At 52.2% G+C, this 20,164-nt stretch overlaps 3 protein-coding genes and 1 pseudogene across 6 annotated transcripts in view; all 4 read right to left on the reverse strand.

Annotated features, from left to right (window-relative positions):
• Positions 1 to 170, reverse strand: part of RPS19 (ribosomal protein S19) — a 4,728-nt gene extending 4,558 nt beyond the window's left edge. Inside the window, exon 1 of the mRNA XM_025194574.1 lies at positions 19 to 170. The gene's annotated coding sequence lies outside the window, so the exon portion shown is untranslated. The remainder of the gene's footprint in view (positions 1 to 18) is intronic.
• A 2,036-nt stretch (positions 171 to 2,206) lies between these two features.
• Positions 2,207 to 3,651, reverse strand: LOC102368757 (adenosine receptor A1-like). The gene is made up of 2 exons (XM_006038120.1): positions 3,326 to 3,651; positions 2,207 to 2,945 (listed from the first exon to the last, which is right to left on the reverse strand). Exons 1-2 carry the CDS (start codon positions 3,649 to 3,651, stop codon positions 2,207 to 2,209), a joined length of 1,065 nt encoding a protein of 354 aa, XP_006038182.1.
• A 1,781-nt stretch (positions 3,652 to 5,432) lies between these two features.
• On the reverse strand, positions 5,433 to 11,464 carry LOC102385329 (guanylate-binding protein 1-like). Of its 4 annotated transcripts, XM_025194595.1 has the most exons (11): positions 11,407 to 11,460; positions 10,945 to 11,120; positions 10,116 to 10,328; positions 9,864 to 9,991; positions 9,682 to 9,791; positions 9,353 to 9,546; positions 7,839 to 8,081; positions 7,284 to 7,558; positions 6,753 to 6,965; positions 6,526 to 6,628; positions 5,433 to 5,966 (listed from the first exon to the last, which is right to left on the reverse strand). In XM_025194595.1, exons 3-11 carry the CDS (start codon positions 10,306 to 10,308, stop codon positions 5,542 to 5,544), a joined length of 1,884 nt encoding a protein of 627 aa, XP_025050380.1. In that variant the 5' UTR covers positions 10,309 to 10,328; positions 10,945 to 11,120; positions 11,407 to 11,460; the 3' UTR covers positions 5,433 to 5,541. The 4 variants fall into 4 exon arrangements, with proteins under 4 accessions (XP_025050380.1, XP_006038165.1, XP_014382502.1 ...); XM_006038103.3 differs by lacking the exon at positions 10,945 to 11,120 and having other exon boundaries at positions 11,407 to 11,464; XM_014527016.2 differs by lacking the exon at positions 11,407 to 11,460 and having other exon boundaries at positions 10,945 to 11,361.
• A 5,449-nt stretch (positions 11,465 to 16,913) lies between these two features.
• The window catches only part of LOC102385738, an 11,545-nt pseudogene continuing 8,294 nt past the window's right edge, over positions 16,914 to 20,164 (reverse strand).

A 20,164-nucleotide genomic window follows, 5' to 3' on the forward strand; every position in this document is an offset into this window, starting at 1 on the left:
CCGCCCGCTCGCTTTCACCTTGCGGCCGCTGCTAGCGCTGCCGGGCAGGGAAAGGAAGCGCACGGGGCCGCCCGCCCGCACGACACAGGGGCTCCCTGCCCCGCGACAGCGGCTCAGCCAATGGGGCCGCGCGAGAGCCCCTGCCGCCCAATCGCGGGCTGGAAGAAGGAGGGCGCTGCAGAGCGGAAGTGCGTGCGCGTGGGGCGGAAGCGGCGCCGGAGGGGCGGAATATGGCGCCGGCAGTAGCGCCTGTTCGCCGCGGGGGGGCGGCAGTGCGTCAGCGAGAGGGACCGGACCTTTCCCCTTTCCTGGGTGTGACGTCACGGTGGTTAGCTATGATGTCACAGCGGCTGGACTTGGAGAGGGGAAGTTTCTGGCCGCTGCTCTGCACACAGTGGGCATCTACATGTTCATTAATGCACCATAGTCTAATACTTGTTTAATAACATACTAACTCAGGGGTGGGCAAAATGCGGCCCAGGGGCCAGATGTAGCCTGCCAGGCCATTTTATCCGGCCCACGGGGCCCCCCCAAAATTAAGAAAATCAATATTAATCTGCCCGTGGCTGCTTGTCATGTGGCCCTCGATGGCTTGCCAAAACTCAGTAAGCGGCCCTCCACCCAAAATAATTGTCTGCCCCTGTACTAACTGAATGCATGGTAACTAGAGTTACTTAGCAAAGTACCAACTAAATTCACAGTACCTAGAGTGACTTAATGAAGTATTAAGTGAATGGGCAGTAACTAGAGTTACTTCACGAAGTACCAAATACGTTTAGGGTAACAAGAGCTAACTGAATTCACAGTAACTAGAGTTACTTAACTACTAACTACGTTTGCAGTAGCTAGAGTTACTTCATGAAGTACTGACTAAATATGCAGTAACTAGAGTTACTGCACAGTAATGCCAGCACATGGTTATTTTGTGACACTTATTGCGCGTTAACCTAGTAATGTGGCGCAGTAGGCTATTAACATGGTTTTTGACCACTCCACTATTGCGCAGTGTTATTAGGCTAATGCGCGGTAAGCACCTCGTGTAAACGTGCCCACATAATGCTAACCTGTCACCACAGCAGCTCCTCCTGGGATTCCTATGCTGTCATAGGTTGTACTGTCCTAGGTCTACTGCCAGGCAGGCTGCTTCTCATTGCGACACCACAGCACTTCGCTGCAACATCACAGAATCATAGAAAATGAGGGCTGGAAGTCTAGTCCAACCCCCTGCTCAAGGTGGGACCAGCCCCAACTACATCATGGACGTACAGGGCCAAAACAGATGGAAGGGAGACCCCCTGTGCCATTGCACCAGAGGGACAGAAAGCAGCAGGTAGGTGGGAACAGCCAGAACTCAAACTGGAACCTGTCACCTGCAGGTGAACTCATTACATCTTCTCTATCTGCTGGGCCAGCTAGTGCTTCCAGGTACCCAGTTTCCTTGCCCCCTGCCCTGTCCCACTGCCTCATGGTCATAGAAAACACAGCTTTGCTTCCCTGCTTTTCCCAATGCTTATTCATCACCCAGGACACAAAGTATTCACTTTACCCTTTTTATTGTATAGATCTTCAAAGATGCAAAACCATGCTGAAGCTTACATTTAAACGGCAGTTTTATTGACAATCATCAGTGCCCATTATCCACTTTACGGCTGCATCGTCAATACCCCTCTGCCCACTGCTACCACTCAATATCTGCTTTGTGTGCAGCTGTGATCTCCCCACTTCAGTCTTATCACATATGAACTCTCTTCTCATTTCGGCTGGTGCGGCTCAATATCTCAAACCCACAAACTGGGAGAAGTCAAATAAAGATCTCGAAGCCGTGGCTAGAGATAAGTGCGATATCATAAAACAATGATGTCAGCATGATAACATTAGGATTGATCCAGTGAGATGCTCAGCACCACAGCCAATACTGCCAAACGCATATAGAGAGGAGAAGAAAGCCCATTCCCCACCTGGGAAATTATTGAATGTTTAAAGACAGACGACAGATGGCTTGGGGGTCAGAAGATGCATTTCCTAGTCCCTTCGCCTTACAAATGAAACAGGGAGCTCCTCCTCTGGTGCACTAAGAAATAAGCGTGCAATGAGGGGTCTCATGATCGCAAGGGGATAAAGAACGCTGATGAGCTTGGTCCTTTTTATCTACTGCTGCTTCGGTCATAATGTCCCTACAGGTCTAGTTCTGTGAAGAACTCCTGATTCACCCCTGGGGATAGACCTTAGCCTTGGGGGTGTGGCAAGCCTGCAGCTGGGGCCACCACAGGATGTAGCGGAGGAAGACAGATCGAAGTGCCAAGCCAAAGTCCTTCTTCCTCATGGTGTAGACCAGTGGGTTGGCCAGCGAGTTCAGGTGGGAGAGCATGACAGCCAGGCGCTCCAATGACTCATAGGTCCGGCAGCGGGGGCACAGCAGGCGTACGCTGTAGATGACATGCAGTGGAATCCAGCAGACACAGAAAACACTGACCAAGAGGAAGAGGGTTCCTGCCATCTGCAGCTCCCCTTTCTTGGCCACCCGGAGTGGCTGGGCCAGGAAGTGCCCACGGACCACCCGGAAGAGGTCAGCATAGATGCCCAGCATGGCGCCTAGTGGCAGCAGGGTACATGCAAAGAAGACAAAATAGACCAGGTACTCAGGTGAGAAGACAGATGTGAAGGAGCAGCGCCCCAGGTGCCTGTCTGGGGTCTCACTGGAGTTGGAGTCCCTGTGATTGCCTGGCTGGACCTTGGAGAGGAAGGTGCTGTAAGGCAAGTCGCGGCTGATGAGGATGAAGGCAGCCCTCTCTAAGGGGAGGCTGAAGCCCATGGTCTTGTTAACCTCCCTGTAGTGCTCCAGACGGTTCCAGCCCATCATAGGGGAGAGGCCAATCAGGATGGAGAACAGCCAGCAGAAGCCCACAATAACCAGCACCCGCCCTTTCTTCACGTATATGGCATAGCTGTCAACGAAAGAGCAAGGTCACATGGGCCAGCACCCCCTGCTGTCATCCCAGCATGTGAGTGGACCCCCCCCGGTCCTGAATGAAGGGACCTTGTAATGTCCCAGGATACCCTAGTACCTATGGGACTGGGTGAGGACCCTCCCACTGTAGATACCAAGGCAGAAACTTCCACCCAAGCTGCCACAGGGCAGAAAACCCTTAGGGCTGGCAGCACTGCCAACGGGATGAAGCTGAGCCCTTAATCCTTGGCTGCTTCCAGGAGCAAAGCCCATCTTCTTTGCCATTGCCCAGTGGGACTGCAGACCATCGTTGAGAAGCCTCAGTGCCACCTGCCACATGGGGTTAACCCCCTCCCCCAGGACACCTCATGCACTTGCCTGTTGGGGAGCCTGATTTTCAAGTGGGCATTGACGGCGATGAGCAGCAGCAGGAGGATGGAGAACTGGGTGGTGACCAGGGGGAAGCAGGTGAGGAAGAGGCAGCTGTAGAAGCACAAGGTGTACTCCATGCCCAGCACCATGGAGAAGGGGACGGCCAGGGCCCCCACCCCCAGGTCAGCCACTGCCAGGCACCCGAGCAGGTAGTTGGTGACACAGCGCAACTCCTTGTGAAGGCAGAGAGTGGCACACACCAGCAGGTTGGTGCAGATGATGGCTACGGCCAAGAGGCCCTCCAGGAGCATAAAGATGAAGTACACATCCATGCTGAGGGGGCGTCTCTCCCTCCTCGCTGACCCTGAGGCAAAACAGAGCTTGGCTCTGTCCTTCCACCTGCCTTCCCACCTGCAGAAAGGCAGCGAGCTCCAGCCTCACTGTCACTGTGGATCTATCCAGCCGCTGAGCAATCCCTGAGCAAACAGCTCTGGCTGGCACAGCCCAGGGAGAGCAGCTATTGATCCCAGGAGCCTGGTGCTTGGTGATTGATCCATGGATTTAGAGGCACCTGCTGGCGTCAGAGGGTAGCACGACTCCAAGTGCATGTCACGCACACCTACGTGCTGCTGGGCTTGCTCACGTGCAGAGAGTGCAAGCTTGTGAGGCGGACTGCACAACATGGTGGGGTGAGGTAGGGAACTACCCAACCCCCAGGGGTGAGAGGAGCTTCTTGGACTGGAAATCTGAAATGTCCCTCCTTCCAGGTGGGCAGTAGATATCCTGGTGACAGGTCCCTTTGTGAGGCCAACAGGCACATCACAGCCCATTGTGGTGCAAAGGCCTGTCCAGCCTCTCTAGCACATCTCTCCTCTCTCAGCCTGTGAGTCCCCAAGCCAAAGGTCCAGCAAGTATCTGCCGTGCTACTTGCTTATCCATGCTGGACCCCCAGTCACTATGAGAAAGAAATTCACAGGGACCCATCATAGCTTTTATAGCACTGCTGAGTCTGGAAAGCAAAACAGGAATGTGGCTCATTGTCTTTCCTCTTGCTTGTCTAGTTCCTAATTCACAGTAACATATGTGACTGTTTAAGGGCCGCTGCTAGCTGTCACAGAGGCAGAGAAGCAGAACACAAGCAGGAACCACAGGTCTGCGTGGTTACATGGCAGACACACCCGGACAAAGGTGGGATAGAGGCAGGAGGGCAAGGCCCACAGGCGGTGGCTATCTGAACAAAGTCAGGCCTGGGTCCCTGAAAGATCATGATGGAGCCATCTGTACCACCAACCCTGTGAGCCAGCACAGGGCCCTTTCCTAAACAGGGAACACTTGTAAGGTTATTTAACTATTACCCATTTTGGTACTTATAAAACAGTGAAGCCATGTCTTGACCCCTGCCCACCGGCCCCAAATTCCTCCTTCCGCAGGGAGACATTTGACTGGAGGAGGCAGGAGGGACCCTGACCGTACTTTCTGCAGACAAACCTCAAGCACAACTGTCCAGCCGAGGCACCCACATTTACAAAACTGCCTTGCCTCTGCTGATGGATTCATTTAATGAGGCATGAAAGTGAGATCTGATGGTGGCTCTTTTGGCAAGAGAGGCGCCTTTATGGCCCTCTTATCACACAGCAAGATAGCAGGAATTTTGGTCTTCCATCACCCATGAAACATCTTGCCTCTGCAGCAGGTGACAGGCATAGCCTGGAAACACCAGCGGGCACTTCTGCACCTCCCAGTCAAACCAGAACAGCTACAGAGATGTTACAGGTGTTACAAACACTTAAGCAGGTGTCAGGCTGCCACCAAGCAGGTGGTTGATGGGCATGGCTATACCATCTGACTTGTGCCACCTGTGCCAGCTCTGAGCAGGGGCAGCCCCCATATAGGAGGGCACCCCCTTCTTTTTTACAGAGCGTCTTGTTCAGGCAAACATGGCTACACTGCTTCTGCCTCGGGGGAGGGCTGGAGCAACCTCATCTCTAGTGGTCTTGGTGCTAGTCTGTCTTCATCACTTGACCCTTTCTGTCCTGCAGGCATTAGCCCATGGCAATGTTGCTACATCCCTTGACCCCCCCACTCTAGGAATAATGACTCCAGGCAAATGGGGTCCAGCTAGTGCCATTTTATTGCCACGTGAAGCATTTTCCTCCAATAACCAAGCAAAATGTGCAAAGGAAGATGAGGAACCAAGTGCAAGTCAGGGCTCATGCTCAGTGTCATTTGGGCTTCCTAGTTTTCTCTCTGGCCTGGCTCCTGGATTGGAAGGGGGAGTTATCATCAGAGGTGCATATATCATAGACGATGCTAAACACCTTTAGCATGTTTTTTGCCAGACTGACAAAATCTTGCTCCCTGACTGAGTTGATTTCCCTCTTCAGGGTGGAAATCTCCTGCTCCATCAGCATGGACTTCTCCCTAAACCCTTGCTGTAGCAGCTCCCCCTGCTCCTTCAGCTTGCACTCCAGGGCCTTCTGGGCCTCCTTTTTCATGGTGGCAGCCTCTTCTGCCAGCTTGGTTTCCAGCTGTCTCTGGTACTCCTGGAAGCTGCGCTCCTGGTCTTTCACCAGCTGCTCTGCTCGCATCCTCCTCTCCTCCTCTGCCCTCCGCTGCTGCTCCAGCAACTCAGCTTTTTGCTTCCCATCTTTGTGTTAGGAAGAAGAGTTTAAAAAATGTTTAAACTATAATCAGCCATGATTTCCCCATGTGGATGCAGCTGCCTACCAGCACTTCCCAACCCCAATTGAACTCCCTTCAACTTTGGCTTGTTCTAAAATCAGAAACAGGTTAGTGGGACTGCTTGAGGACATTGGGTCGTTAGCATGCCTGAGAGCAGCTGCCAGACAGGAGCCTGGACCAGCTTTACAGGCGTATTTCCAGGTTTGGGGGGTGCCTGTGAAGGTGGAAGGGTGGGATGCACTCAGGGACCTCATGTCTGGGGGGCGGAGACACTGATCCACACTGTAGACAACTCCCAAAGCAGCCAGCTAGTCCCAGCTCTGCCCTCAACCCCCCTGCGGGATTCTACAAGTACCACAATCACAAACTACTCATATTTAGAGTACATTGCAGCCTGTAAATATGAGAGTGTACGCAGTTCTTGTGAGCTTCTGCATGATTTCACTCCTAATATATAGAAGGTAAGAGGAGAAATTAGAAAATATATTAGACCAGGAGCCTCAAACCCTTTTACCACAATGTACCGGCCAAGTGCTTTTCCATATCAGTTATCAGTGTGTCAAACTTCAGTACAGCTTCTGCCTCTGCCTTCTTACTAACCAAGAACTGCTCCAAAACATCCTCTACCTAGGGATGAGAGATTGCATAGCACAGCACTGCATTTTTTTAAGAACGTATGAATATGCTGATAACAAGAACCTCACAGGGCTTGTAGCCAAGAGGAGAGTTGGAGGCAGGTGGACAAACTTACCTTGACCCCATTTTTGGGTTTCTTGCGGAAATCCTCCACCACCTGGTTCCGGTCTCTGATGTAGGCTTCATACCCACCAGGCTGATTGTATACGTTGTCACTGAGTCGCTTCTGCATGGGGGCTGAGAGCTCTTCCAGGAGGGCAAAACAGGCATCCTTGGAGGCAACTTCATTCTTTCCCAGCAGCTTTCCATAATTTTCCTTTATGCCATCCTAATCAAAAAAACAGAGAGACCTATCAGAAGACCATGGCTTTGCTGTGGATGTGGTACAGGTGCCATGCTCAGGTGATGATGGTTACCTAGAAGCTGATTCAGACACCAGGAGATGCTCTTATGGCAACAGCAGCCAAATAAGCAGAATCTTTTATGGGCTGCTTTGAATAGGACTAATATTATGAAAGCAAAAAATGCTGCCCCAGGAACTGCACTTTACATGGAGACATAATAGTACCAACTCAAAAGGTCTGTGCCAGGGAGGGTGGAAACCTGCCGGAAAGCAGAGACAGAACAGGGAGGCCTGTACAGTTACCTTGAGCTTCTGCAGATACTTCTGTCCTTCATCCCTGAAGGAACGATCCATGAAAACACCAAGAGCCCCTGCCATGGTTTCCCCGTGCTTCTCGGAGAGCTCCTCCTGGTCCACTGGGAATTTCAGCTGCTTCATCTGGGATATGTAGTGAGCCAACCCCTCCTGAACAGCTGCCTCGTTCTCTAGGGCTGCCAGAGCAACCACAGCGTTGTCCATGCAGGGCACCTTCCCGCTGCGGAGGGTCTCCACGTAGCATTGAACTAATGAGCCCAACACTGGAAGAGAGGAGGGGAGAGCCAGCGTCACCGAAGTGAAAGCCCTTCCCGTGCATTTCTCAGTGGGCTCAGCTGAACACTGTGTCCCATCCCTAGGCTAACCAACGTATCATCTTTCCTCCTCTTTCAGCGTGTTACACTACCAAACCTTCAGCCTAGGAAACCACCAATGTGGGATCTTTAGGCAGATCCTTGCTTACAGATCTCACCACCTTCCAAGGTAATTTCTTTAGCACCATACAGGGATATTTGCAATCAATCCATCCAATGGCCAACCTACTTTGCCCGCTGACTGGATGCCCTCCTTTCACGGTCTTGACCGGTGAACTCTGGAGGACGTGCTGACAGAAGTGGCGGGTCTTTTCCAGGAACTGTGGGTCCAGGGAGCTCTCGGGGAGCAACTCGAGTTGGCTGATATCTTTCGCAGGGGCTGGCTGGACAAAGACGAAGCACTTGCGGGTGGGGAAGAAGCTCTTTATGCACTCACGTGGCAGGTTGTATGCCAAAGCGCCCTTTGTAACAGCTGCACGGCATGCCAAGGAACAGGAGAGACTTTATTTGCACCAAAATAAACCACTGAGTCCACGCACAGACCCCGGTCTGCCTGAGCCAAACAGCCCAGCTGCCTAGCATAAGGCGGCTGGCTCCTGCAGTCAACTGTACACAAGGGAGTGAAGTAGCTACCATCCTGCCCAATCACCTTTGGCTCCCTGGCCTGAACAACCTGATACCCATTTACAGCTGCCTTTAACAAGAGTCCAGAGCAAGGCTCCCTCCTGCCTCCGGAGTGGCTGCTTGATGTCCTAACCGCTCCACAGCCCCTCCCTGTCAGAAACACCCTGAGGCAGTCAGGACCTTGGGTTTCCCCTGGGCTAAGAATGACAGCCCCTGGGCCAGGGGCCAAATTCTGCCTCTCACCTACTAGGCCAACAGGATTCTGCCTTGCCAAGCTGAAGAAGGGCAGCATTTTTGGACCCCAGCCCTTTACAAGCATGCCAGACAGCTGTGGTATGCAGGGCTGCAAGCCCTGCGGTGGTGGGATGGCAGTACAGTGAATGGGTGGAGGCCTGCAACTGGCACCTTCCTAGCCAGGTACCAAACCCATACAACCAGGGAAAAACTCTGCATTCTTGCATTTTAAAGAACTTTTGGTTAATCAGAGCTGGAAACAAATTTGCTTTCTTAAACCAAAGCTGAGAAATGGAAGCAAAATGCTGTCAGTGGTTAAACCTTGCAGCTCATGAGGCAAGGACCTGAAAGTTGTGACAGGCATGAGGAAACTGCATTAACGCAGCTGCTTCCCCTCCCCCCCTTTGTTTGCTTGCTCTTGTGTAAGCTGAGGACCGAAAAAAACCAGTGAGGCCTTGCATACACAGAGGACTTGGCACGTTGGGTGTCGGGATGAGGCTGGTGAAAGATCCCAGCATCTCAGAAACGGGTGCATGTCAAACACGCCCCTTGCAGCCATCCCAGTCGGACAGCAGCCTTTGGAGGCACAATCTGAAGACCCCAGGTTTGCCCGGTTGTATCTGAGATCAGAATTCCTCCTGCAGGAGCTCTCTACCTGCTCTGACATCCAAAGGTCAACAGGTAGCAAAACCCTGAAACCTGCCTTTCTTGAGCTTGTGGATTTGAGCTGTAAGCACCAGGAATGTGGAAACCCCACGTGCCATTTTTACAGAGCCCTGTCTCAGGACACAGCCCCAGTCAAAGGCTTGCCTGCTTCTCCTACCCATAGTAAACATTACCACAGTGCTCCACAGCAGCAAGGAGAGGAGCAAGTCCGGGTCTTACCCTTCTTAAATTTCAGTGCATTCTCCAAGTAGTCATCCTCTGTCACCAGGTGCTCATTGATCTTCAGCTCCAGAGTGAAATCTCTCACTGCCCAGATGAAGCAGGGGAAGAAGCGAACAAACTGGCAGCCTTCCTCATCCTCCTCCCCTTCCTGGGCCTTGACCTTGATGTGCTCAGACAGTGTGGTCACAAAGCTGGTCACAGGGGCTGAGGAATGTAAGCAGGTGGTGACAAACCCGCTATCAAAGAGGGCTACAATTGAACTGCCAGGCCCTGGGCCCCACTGTGGAAACGTAGCACCCCCAACACCTGCCCCACTGAAAGGATACTGCAGCTGCTCCATGGCATACTCATCAATGGTGCCTTTGCTGTTATATACCAGAGTGCTGCTGAGGAGCACAGTCAGCGCAAAGATCTGGTTGTCATTCTTTGTGTTGCCCTGGAAGAAAAAACCACAAGGAAAGCAATGCCACCATCACACCTGGTACCCCTCCATGACACTATGACGCACCTTCTCCACGTCACCCAGCCCCTCTGTGTCCAGCAGCACCAGGGTGTAGTCTGAGAGCCGGGGGTGGGGAAGACACCACATCCAGATGCCCTTGGTCTGCGACTGGACAGTGGAGCCCAAAGGAAAGCCTGGGACAAGAGGAGAGATGGGTTAGAATCACAGATGCACTAGGAATACAGGAGGTTTCACTGCTGTTCCCAGAAAGGAGAGGAAGAGAAAGGGCTCCAGAGAAGAAGGCAACTAACACCTCACCTCTTTTCTTGCCGGCCAGCTGGTTCATGAGATAGGACTTGCCAGTGCGGTACAGCCCCACAATGGACACCACCACCACGGGCTGGGTGATGCCATACAGGATCTCCAGGGCCTTTGGCTTCACTTCTAGCTCTCCATTGGTGCCGTTCCCCACCAGGCACAGAGGCTGCTCCATCAGCATCTTCGAGGCCATTGTTTCTCAGCCAGATGCACCTGGGCAACAGCAAGGAGGCAGAGCTGCTCTGGGTCTTTCATGTTTCCATCCTGCCCTTTGCCCTGAACCCGAGAAACCCACCGCCCACTTCAGGCTTTCAGAGATGCTGGGTTACTTCTTTACCAAACTTGGCCATCAAATAAGTCCTGCTTCATCTCTGCTCTTATTTACAGAACAAAAGCACTAAGAAACTTCAGAATGGATTGGGTTCTTGGGCAAATACAGTACAGAGAGACAAGCCTGCTTCCTATTTTTTCCATGTGGATGGAGACTGTGATCACTGTTGTTGTGACTTTGTCTTTCTCTAGCAGTGAGAGTCTGAAAACAGCTCAGAAACACTGTAATCCCCCAGCCCTAGTGATGGACACCTGTCTCTTTTAGCACATGGGCATAAATAAAACACTGAGTCAGGAAATGAGCCCTGACTCCCAGCCACCTGCTCAAATTGCTCCGCTGGCCTGCCTCGCTCCTCCACAGCAGAGGAAAAAATCCCAAAATCATCGAATGTCCTTTCTCTGTGATGAGGGCAAAAGCATCCTACCTTCCTAGACAGCATCTCCCTGCTCCTTCCCTTCTGGTTTCATCCCCCCCTCCTCCCATGGCCTTCCTCCTTACCAGAGCTCTTTTATCAATGCTCTTTCGATCTTTCCTGTCCCTGGTCAGAGGAGGTTCTCCTCCACGAGCGCTCAGCTTGGCAGGACCTAATGGTATGTGGCAGCTCCTCCAAAACAGCTGGCCACCTCCAAAGAGCAGCAACTTGCACCTCTCAGAGCTCCTGTGCCTCTCAGAGCCTGAATCACACCAAAGTTTCTCTCAGCAGAGAAACATGGAAGTTATTGTTTTATTACTCTCTCTCTCTCTCTTTTTGTTGCTTGCTTTCTGCAACGCAATAAATAATATCCAAAGGGAAAGTGAAAGCAGGCAGTGGTAACCTTTCGCTTACAAAGGGTTTACAAGAAGTTCCTGGCAGCATCTTCCATCCCAGGTGCTGAACTAATGAACCCTTTCCTGCATGTCTGTACCCCCGACACAGTCTGTCAGTGCCAGAGCCGGGCATTCCCTGTGTAGCAGGCTTACCTTTTTGGAGCTTGGGTTGAATCCCAGGATCGAGGGTCTGCCGTTTCATTGGTGGAGCCCACCCCCCAATCCGGAGGCAGCACAAGGGAAGCAATGTCCCACCCTTTTCCAAAGGGAGGGGGCAAGGAGCAGCTGGACCTGAATCGGAGCCGCGCCAGCCAGGGCTGGAGAACACCGGGGCTGAAGCCCCTGAAGAGTATAAAAGCGGAGTGTGCTCAGCAGGCTGCAGAGAGAGGGGAGGGATGGCGAGGAGAGAGGAGCTCCAGAGATGGCCATCCTTGAGCTTCAGTGGTACGCAAATCAGCACATAGGGATCAGGCTCTAGGAGCCGCTCGAGGCGGCTTGAGCCTGCGAACCCAGAAAGTGGCTGGGCAGTCGGAGTGCAGATGGGCATGCAGAGAGCTGGCTCTGGGAGCAGCTCGAGGCTGCTCGGGCCCCACACAGCGAGCAGACTAGCACACGGAGAGTCGGGCCCTAGAAGCAGCTTGCGACTGCTCGGGCTTCACCCGGTGCACAGGTTCGTGCACAGAGAACCACCTTGGAAGCAGCTCATGGCTGCTCACGTTAGCCTCAGCCCTAGGTCGAGTGACCGGAGCCCTGCAGTGCGGCTCCGCCTTTAACTAAAAGAGCCCCGGTGCCCAGAGCAGCGCCTGGGAAAGGGGAGTACCTGCAGTGTGAGACCGGGGGGTCGGAGCCTGCAAGGGCTTGGCTCCCGCGAGAGAGAAAGAGCCCTGGGTGCCCAGTGCGGGGTGCCAGGCTGTCGAGGAAAGCCGAAGGCGTCACTCGGGAGAGGCTCTTGCGGGATCGGCCACCAGGGAATGAGCCTTGACTTCTCCAGAGAAGAAGCATGAGTTGCTGGGGAATTGGGCCTTGCAGGGGAGGCTGATATGGGTGGGGAGGGTCTGCTGCCTCCACCCACCATTGTGGGAGGGGTGTGTCCATGTCCCAGGGCTGTAAAGGGGAGGGGCTTAGCACACTCCCTATTTTGTGGTTGTTGTGTTAAGGGCTATATAGCTAGGGGTATTCTTTAAGGGGATTTATATGGTTTATGTGTTTTAATGTCTCAATGTGTAAATTGGTATTGTTATTTGTAAAGGTTTAAATAAATATTATTGTTAATTTACTTGGGTTATATAGGTTAATATTCCTATGTGTTAATTGTGTTGTATAGGTTGTAAGTTATTTGGTTCATATTTGGTATTATATGTGAATTGTGGAATATTATATATAGTTTAAGCCTTATAAATATTCTGTGTTTTATATTAAGTGTCTGTATTTATTCTTGTAATAAATTGTACATAGTTAAGCATTTGGTTTCAGCCTACCTCTATAGAAAAGGAAGGAAGCCACTCTAGTAGCTGACCCCTTCCTCAGCACCCTGCCTGACCACCACCACTGTCATCGGAGGACACGGCACACCCCCAGGTGTACCAGGGCTAGACCTGCATCCCTCTCTTATGCAAGGGGACTGTGCCAGCCCAGAAGTCCCTCGCGGCTAGAAGACCATGGATCCGCAGCCCAAAACAACTAAAGGTGAGGGAATCCAATCCCTCCCTGGAATGCCAGCAGGAAGGCAGGGGCAACCTGGTGAAAGAACAGGTTAGGGACTACCTAGAAAAGCTGAATGTGTACAAGTCCATGGGGCCATATGGGATGCACCCAAGGGTGCTGTGGGAGTTGGCTGATGTGATTGCAGAGCCAGTGGCCATCAGGAGAGGCAATTGGCATCATGGCAATCAGGAGGGGTCCCAGATGATTGGAAAGGGCAAACATAGTGTCCATATTTAAGAAAGGGAAAAAGGAGGATCCAGGGAACTATAGGTAGGTCAGCCTCACCTCAGTCCCTGGAAAAATCATGGAGCAGATCCTCAAGGAATCCATTTCTAAGTACCTGGAGAAGAAAAGGGTGATTAGGAACAGTCAACATGGATTCACGAAGGGCAAGTCATGCCTGACCAACCTGACTGCCTTCTATAATGAGATGACTGGCTCTGTGGATGCAGGAGACCAGTGGATGTGGTGTACCTTAACTTTAGCAAGGCTTTTGGTACAGTCTCCCACTGTATTCCCACAGACAAGCTAAGGAAGTCCCGGCTGGATGAATGATCTGGAAGGTGAATAGAAAACTGGCTCCAGCATTGGGCTCAGAGGGTAGTAATCAATGGCTCAATGTCTAGTTGACAGCCAGTATCAAATGGAGTGCCCCAGGGGTTGGTCTTGCGGCCGGTTTTTTCAATGTCTTCATCAACGACCTGGAAGATGGCAGAGTGCATCCTCAGCAAATTTGCAGATGACACCAAGCTGGGGGGAGTAGCAGATATGCTGGAGGGTAGGGCTAGGATTCAGAGTGACCATGACAAATTGGAAGATTGGGCCAAAAGGAATCTCATGAGGTTCAACAAGGACAAGTGCAAAGCCCTGCACTGAAAAGGGAACAATCCCATTCACCAGTGCAGGCTGGGGGTGACTGGCTGGGCAGCAACTCTGCAGAAAAGGCTCCGGGGGTAACAGGGGACAAGAAGATGGATATGAGCCAGCAGTGTGCCCTTGCTGCCAAGAAGGCTAATAGCATCCTGGGCTGCATTAGTAGGAGCGTTGCCAGCAGACTGAGGGAAGTGATTCTTCCCCTCTAGTCATAGAATCATAGCAGTCGGGTCGGAAGGGACCTTGTAGATCTTCAAGTCCGACCCCCTGCCTGGGCAGGAGGAAAACCAGGCTCAAATGACCCCAGCCAGGTAGGCATCGAGCCACTTCTTAAAGACCCCCAGGGTAGGAGCCAGCACCACTTCCATTGGAAGTTCTGGTCCCCCCTAGTGAGTTTATAGACGGTCACCAGGTCCCCCCTCAGCCTTCTCTTGTGGTGGCTGAATAGGTTCAGGTCCCGTAGCCTCTCATTGTAGGGTCTGTCCTGCTGTCCCCAGATCATGCGGGTGGCCCTCCTCTGGACCCTCTCAATATTGTCCACATCCCTCTTGAAGTGGGGTGCCGAGAACTGGACACAGTACTCCAGCCGCGGCCTGACCAGTGTCGCGTAGAGGGGGAGGATCACCTCCTTGGCCCTACTTGAGATGCACCTGTGGATGCACAGTAGGGTCTGGTTAGCCCTGCCGTCTGCGACCTCGCATTGTCGGCCCACGTTCATCTTGGAGTCAACGATGACTCCAAGATCCCTTTCTGCCTCCGTGCTCTCAAGAAGGGAGTTTCCCATCTTATAAGTGTGTTGCCGGTTACTACTGCCCGAGTGCAGCACCCTGCACTTGTCCGTATTGAAACACATCCTGTTTTTGTCAGTCCACCCTTGCAACCTATCCAGGTCTTTCTGCAGTCTTTCCCTCCCTACTAGCATGCCCACCTCACCCCAAATTTTGGTATTATCAGCAAATTTGAACAGGTTGCTTTTCACCCTGTGGTCCAAATCGCTGATAAAGAAATTGAACAGTGCGGGCCCAAGGACCGAGCCCTGGGGGACTCCGCTGCACTAGTCAGCACTGGTGAGGCCACATCTGGAGTCCTGTGTCCACTTTTGGACCCCGCACTACAGAAAGGTTGGGGACACATTGGAAAGAGTCCAGTGGAGGGCAGCAAAAATGGTGAGGGGGCTGGGGGCACGTCCATGTAGGATGTATGGATTAAACCCATCTCTGCTGGGACAGGGACAGGCCCTTGCTGTAGGTCTGTGCAGCCTCTGGCACAACGGACTCCCAATCGCACTTGGTTCTGAGTCTTAAACCATCCCCCTTGCTTCACCTGCCAGTGCTTTCAAGAATCCAAGGATCCTTGAGGGCAGGGGCTTCCAGCACTGTGATTTTAAGACAGTGTGACAGGCTAGCTGGCAGTGACCTAGCCCAGGGGTTTTGAAAGGGCAAAAGATGATTGGAGGACTTGGGATTCCCTTTCTTCACCAATCAGGCCCCAGAGACTCACCCCTCAAGTCCCCTGATTGGCCCCTTGGGTCACCTGGAGGGGGATAAAACGGGCAGAACGGCTGACTCAGAAAAGAGACCAGCAAGGGACCACAAGGAAGGAGCTTCAAAGAGCTGGCAAGAGCTGGGCCAGCGGGGCGGGAGCAGTTGTCCCAGAAGAGCCTGAAGGAGCAGGATCTGCAGGCAGTAGTTGGACCCTCAGCAGCATGGTGTGTGGCCAGCAGGAGAGGCTTCCTGCTGGGCTCCAGGATCCCCTACGAGAGGCTGTGGCCAGCAGGAGAGGCTTCCCGCTTCAGCAGGGATCTGAGCAGCGATCTGAGAGGTTCCCAGCTCGGCTTCCAGCTCCTCCAATCGGAGACTAGGCAGCTCGGGGTGAGGCCGGGGCTCCAGGAAGGTCAAGACCCCTAGCAGCTTAGCCTGGTACAAGCACTGGTGGCTGCGTGGCAGTGTTCCTGCCTGCCACAGAGGAGATCTGAGTTCAAGTCCCAGCTTTGGTGACTTGGGGTAACTGAGCTAACAAGGAGAAGTTCTTCTTGCAGGGAAAGGGGCCATTGTGTTTTCCCCTTCGAAGGTACCTAGGCCCTATATTTCTTTGACATTTTGTATTTTGTGCCTTTTTATGTTTCCCCAACCAGTATTGTTTGCTCTGCTGTTTGTGTTTTATATTTTGTTAACCCTGTCTTTTGTCAATGATTGTAAGTGTCTAACCTTCGTTGAATCCTGCCCCTTGGGGCATTGTAGTGTCCCCTATACCCCCTGGTTTATACTGGTTATGTTCCCAGTATTGTTCCCTCATTAAAAGGTATATGGTTAAATCCCCAGTGGTGGTCTGGCTCTGCTCTATAGGGGGAGGAGAGTCCCTACACCTCCCACAGCGCTTGTGCACCTGCTTTGATCCCTTCAACTGGAGAGGGGGTACCTCTTGGAGTACTGCCCGGGTTACAATAGCAAATAGGTTTGCAATCAGTGAGAGGTAGAGCAAAGCAAAGCAATGGAGGGAACGGAAAGATAGGAGCCACCAGGCCAGCAATAATGGCTGTGTGAGAGGGAACACTGGGCAGAGCTCCAGAAAGATTGTGACTGCAGGTCAGGGAGGCAAGCTGGTCATTAGGCTAAGAAGAAGTCCCCATGCATGGGTGGGATCCCTGTGACTGGAAGGGGAGGTGCCCAGGGGGACATAAGCCCAGCTCCTAAGCCAGGACAGCCAGCCTAGCTCCAATCTCAGAAGTAGAGGAGCTCCTCTCAGCACAGGCTGCCTAGGAGAATCTGTGGGCTTAGGAAAGGCACTGTGAAGGCCCACGCTGCATTAACCTAAGTTGCACCCTCCCACCCCACAAAATCAGATACCAGGGAGTTTCTCCAAGATGAAACTCCTCTTCCCCCCACACTTTATTACGCCAACAAGTGAAAACTTCCACCACTTTTTTTTGATTGAAATGTCCAGGATAAAAAATATATACATATAAAAATGCAAAAACCAGGTCTCTTCAGCCCGGCAGCTATGCACAGCATCCAGGGGGCTGTTGGCACCCTCCCAGAGCCTGCAGCTCTCAGCACATAATACAGCTGCAAATGCAGGCAAACTCAAAACTTCTCCAGCTCTGCTACGAGGTGCTTGTGTTGCACCTTCAAGGCCTGGTAGAGCCAGCCCTTCACCCCCTGTCCCAGCTGGGCACCAGGTCATACAGCCTGCGCATTTGCTCCTGGCAGGTGGCTCCAGCCCTGATTCCCTGGTACTGCTCCTCATACAAAGGGAGCCCGTGCGGTTTGTCCAGGAGGGCATTCACCACCGTGGAGCGTGGATCAGCCGCTCCCAGTGTTTGTCAATGACATGTGGGTCTGCAGAGGAATGGGGAGGCGGGGGCACATGTGGAAATGCAGCAGGTTTGTTACCAAAATGTCTCTGCTTCTTACATTCCCCTGGGGACAGGGCTTCTTTAGGTCTCCTGGGAATAGCCAGCCCCTCTTGACAACCTGTACTGCGCTCCCTGCCCTATCTGTTGCTCTGCTTTCTGCTCCCTGCCCTATCTGCAGCTGTGCCCTGTGTCCCCTCCCTCATCTCCCAGGTTCCAGGCCCAGAGGCTGACCATGCTTGTGGCATCCCTGAACTATGAGGTGGCGATGCCCCGTTAGCCCCTACTGACCTGCTTGTTCTTGGGTGACAATCGGGTTTGCTAAATGTCCTCTGGAAACGAGCAGAGATGGGGGGAGGGTCAGAGCACGGGCAGGGGCTGTTCGATGCACATCAAGGCTTTCAAGGCCCATAAAAGGAGCACTTTTTCCCCCGTCTGTGCCGTCATTCTGATGCAGACTAAAGAGCCTCTTGCTGAAGGTGTGCGAGCCCTGATTGGGCCACGTCCACTACCGTAACGTGGGGTAGACGAGAAGGCCACGTGTCCCAGGCACTGCCTGAAGGGAGCAGTCAAAAGTAGGGGCAAAGGTGACTCACCCCAGAAGGGCAGGGCCACTGCCCAGCTCACTGCTGTCTGCTTTCTGCTCCCTGCCCTATGACCCCTGCTCAGCTCTTTGCTTCCTGCCCTGTACCGCTGCTCCATCATCTGCTTTGCTTTCTGCTTCCTGTCCTGTGCTCCCTGCCCCATCTATTGCACTGTTTTCTGATCCCTGCCTCTTCTCTCTGCCTCATCAGCTGCTCTCCTTTCTGCTCCCCGGCCCATCTGCTACAGGACTGCCGACTCCTTCATCGATCTGCCTCGTGCCACACGTAGAAGCGGCCTGTGGCACTGGTGATGTGTGTGTTATGGGTTGGCCACCCCTGATTTAGATGATAGATGGTGCTTACATGAGTATCATCCCTGGGACCTGGGAACAGCATAGAGACCTCTGGTTCACTCCTCTCCTCATTGCTCATTGTGATGTTAAAAGCCCAGCCTCGCCTGGTTGCTGGTAAAAGAAGAGCATCCCACAGTGCCTACCTACTCTCACCATGGCCTTCCAGAGAATTTTGGCAGAAGAAACATCTGTGATATGCAGCTTGATGCCCATCTCCATGCCCCTGGTATAGATTTTAGTGAAGGGCTGCCTCCTCTTTGGCTTGGATAAGAGAACTTGAGTTTCTGAGGCAAAGACAAGAGCAGACTGTGAGAGAGCAGAAGCAGCCTGGGTGGTCTGGAAGCTCAATGAGGTCCTAAAAGCAGTGACTGCAATCTCTTGCCTACTGCACACCTCCAAGAAAAAAAAAAAAGCAAAAATATTTATTCCTCTCTCTCTCTCTCTCTCTCTCTCTATATATATATATATATGACTCCAAGAAAAAGACATGCCCAGTTTTAAGAAGGCAGTACGTGGTAAAAAAAGATAAGTAAGGCCAACTGTAGGACACAGAGTAAGACCTCCTGGAAACGTAAGGCTGTCCAGGAAGCGTGGCATTCCAGGAAACACTTTGGGTGATGCAGAAGAAGCTTTCTGGAGGGAATTTTTTATTTGATCACAGTGTTTTGGTCCCTGAAGGGCGATGAGAGAGAATGTGGAGATGGGCTTTTCTTTGTGACCACAAGGACAGGACTAGGAGCAACAGTCTCAAGCTGCAGCAGAGGGAATTGAGGTTGGCAATGAGGAGGGCCTTTCTGCCTGTGAGGGTGGTCCAACAGTGGAACAGGCTGCTCAGAGCAGCTGTGGAGTCTCCATCCTTGGAAATTTCCAAAAGCAGACTGGACAGATGCTTGGCTGGGGTGGTTTAGCAGGGATAATCCTGCCTTGAACAGGGGGCTGGAATGGATATGACCCTGTGAAGTCTCTTCCAGCCTGACTTTCCTATGATCTTGCAATCCCAAATGGCACAAGGATCTCAACCCCCTCCCTGGAGTCCACCTGCCCTTCCTCGCCCTGCCCAAAGCAAGTGGAGGCTTAGCAACCTCCATATCAATAATGTGCTGCTCACCTCAGGTAGTATCTCTGCATTTAGAGAGCTGCCTGGCCATGGCGTAATTCCTGTCAATGTACAGGGGTTCATCCATCTGAGGGGGCTTGTGTAGGAGAATTGTGTCGTGCTTCACCTCATATTCTTCTGTGGCCTGTGAAGAGGTTTCCAGGTTCCACCACTTCTGTTAGATCAGTGGATCTCAACCTTTTCAGACTCCAGTTCCTCGCCAAAAATGTCAGCTCTTAGTTTTCATTCTTTTTTTCACTGACGAAAAATACCGAAGCAATTCTGCTGTTGCAAAGAACTCAGAAAGACCCCAGATGGGCAGGATACTTTTAATACTGTGGAGTCCTCTTTGAAATCTCTGGGTTACTCTTGTGAATCATGTCTGCAGACCCAACCGTGCTCACATTGTGTAACACCTTGTGTACCCTTGAGAGGATTTCAAGGCACCCCAGCATGCTATGTCATCCTGGTTGAGACTCACTGTGTTAGACACGGTACCCATTCATCCTCATTTCTCTCCACTGTCTCTTCTCCAGCCCCACAAGGGTCTACCTTCTTTCCTTTGTTTTCACCTGGGTTGTTTTGAGTTTTAAGCTAGTGGAACATTTTCCACTATCACTTTATAACAAATGGAAAACTGGGTTTTCCTCCAGAAATGAAAGATTTAGTACAAAGTATTATCTTTCTTTAGGAGAAAAAATATATATCTTTCGATGGCCCCATGCCCAGAGGCAGGGCTTGTGTGCCCCAAGCCCGGCCCACCTTCTGGTTATGTGACTCAGTCATAGGGCCAAGGCTGCAGAATGCCTTTGATATTGGGCTTCCCTTTTGCAGTGCCCTGCATTTGAGAGGAGGCTGATCACTACCAAGCAGGGGACTTTTGCTTCTTCTGCCCTCAAGCCTGATGGCTGGGAAGCCAAGGCTAGGAACCATATTTTCTAGCTTACCC

Source organism: Alligator sinensis, unplaced genomic scaffold, assembly GCF_000455745.1.
Source record: "Alligator sinensis unplaced genomic scaffold, ASM45574v1 scaffold1575_1, whole genome shotgun sequence".
NCBI lineage: Eukaryota > Metazoa > Chordata > Crocodylia > Alligatoridae > Alligator > Alligator sinensis.

What these genes read in the sequence shown, in the direction of transcription:
- LOC102368757 (XM_006038120.1), bottom strand. Translation starts at nt 3,651, where the DNA reads ATGGATGTGTACTTCATCTTTATGCTCCTGGAGGGCCTCTTGGCCGTA. An exon ending in AAAATCAGGCTCCCCAACAG is followed by an intron (nt 2,946 to 3,325) that starts GCAAGTGCATGA and finishes TTTCGTTGACAG; the next exon opens with CTATGCCATATACGTGAAGA.
- LOC102385329 (XM_006038103.3), bottom strand. Translation starts at nt 10,308, where the DNA reads ATGGCCTCGAAGATGCTGATGGAGCAGCCTCTGTGCCTGGTGGGGAAC. An exon ending in GCATCCAGTCAGCGGGCAAA is followed by an intron (nt 7,559 to 7,838) that starts GTAGGTTGGCCA and finishes CCTCTCTTCCAG; the next exon opens with TGTTGGGCTCATTAGTTCAA. An exon ending in TATGGAAAAGCACTTGGCCG is followed by an intron (nt 5,967 to 6,525) that starts GTACATTGTGGT and finishes CCTAACACAAAG; the next exon opens with ATGGGAAGCAAAAAGCTGAG.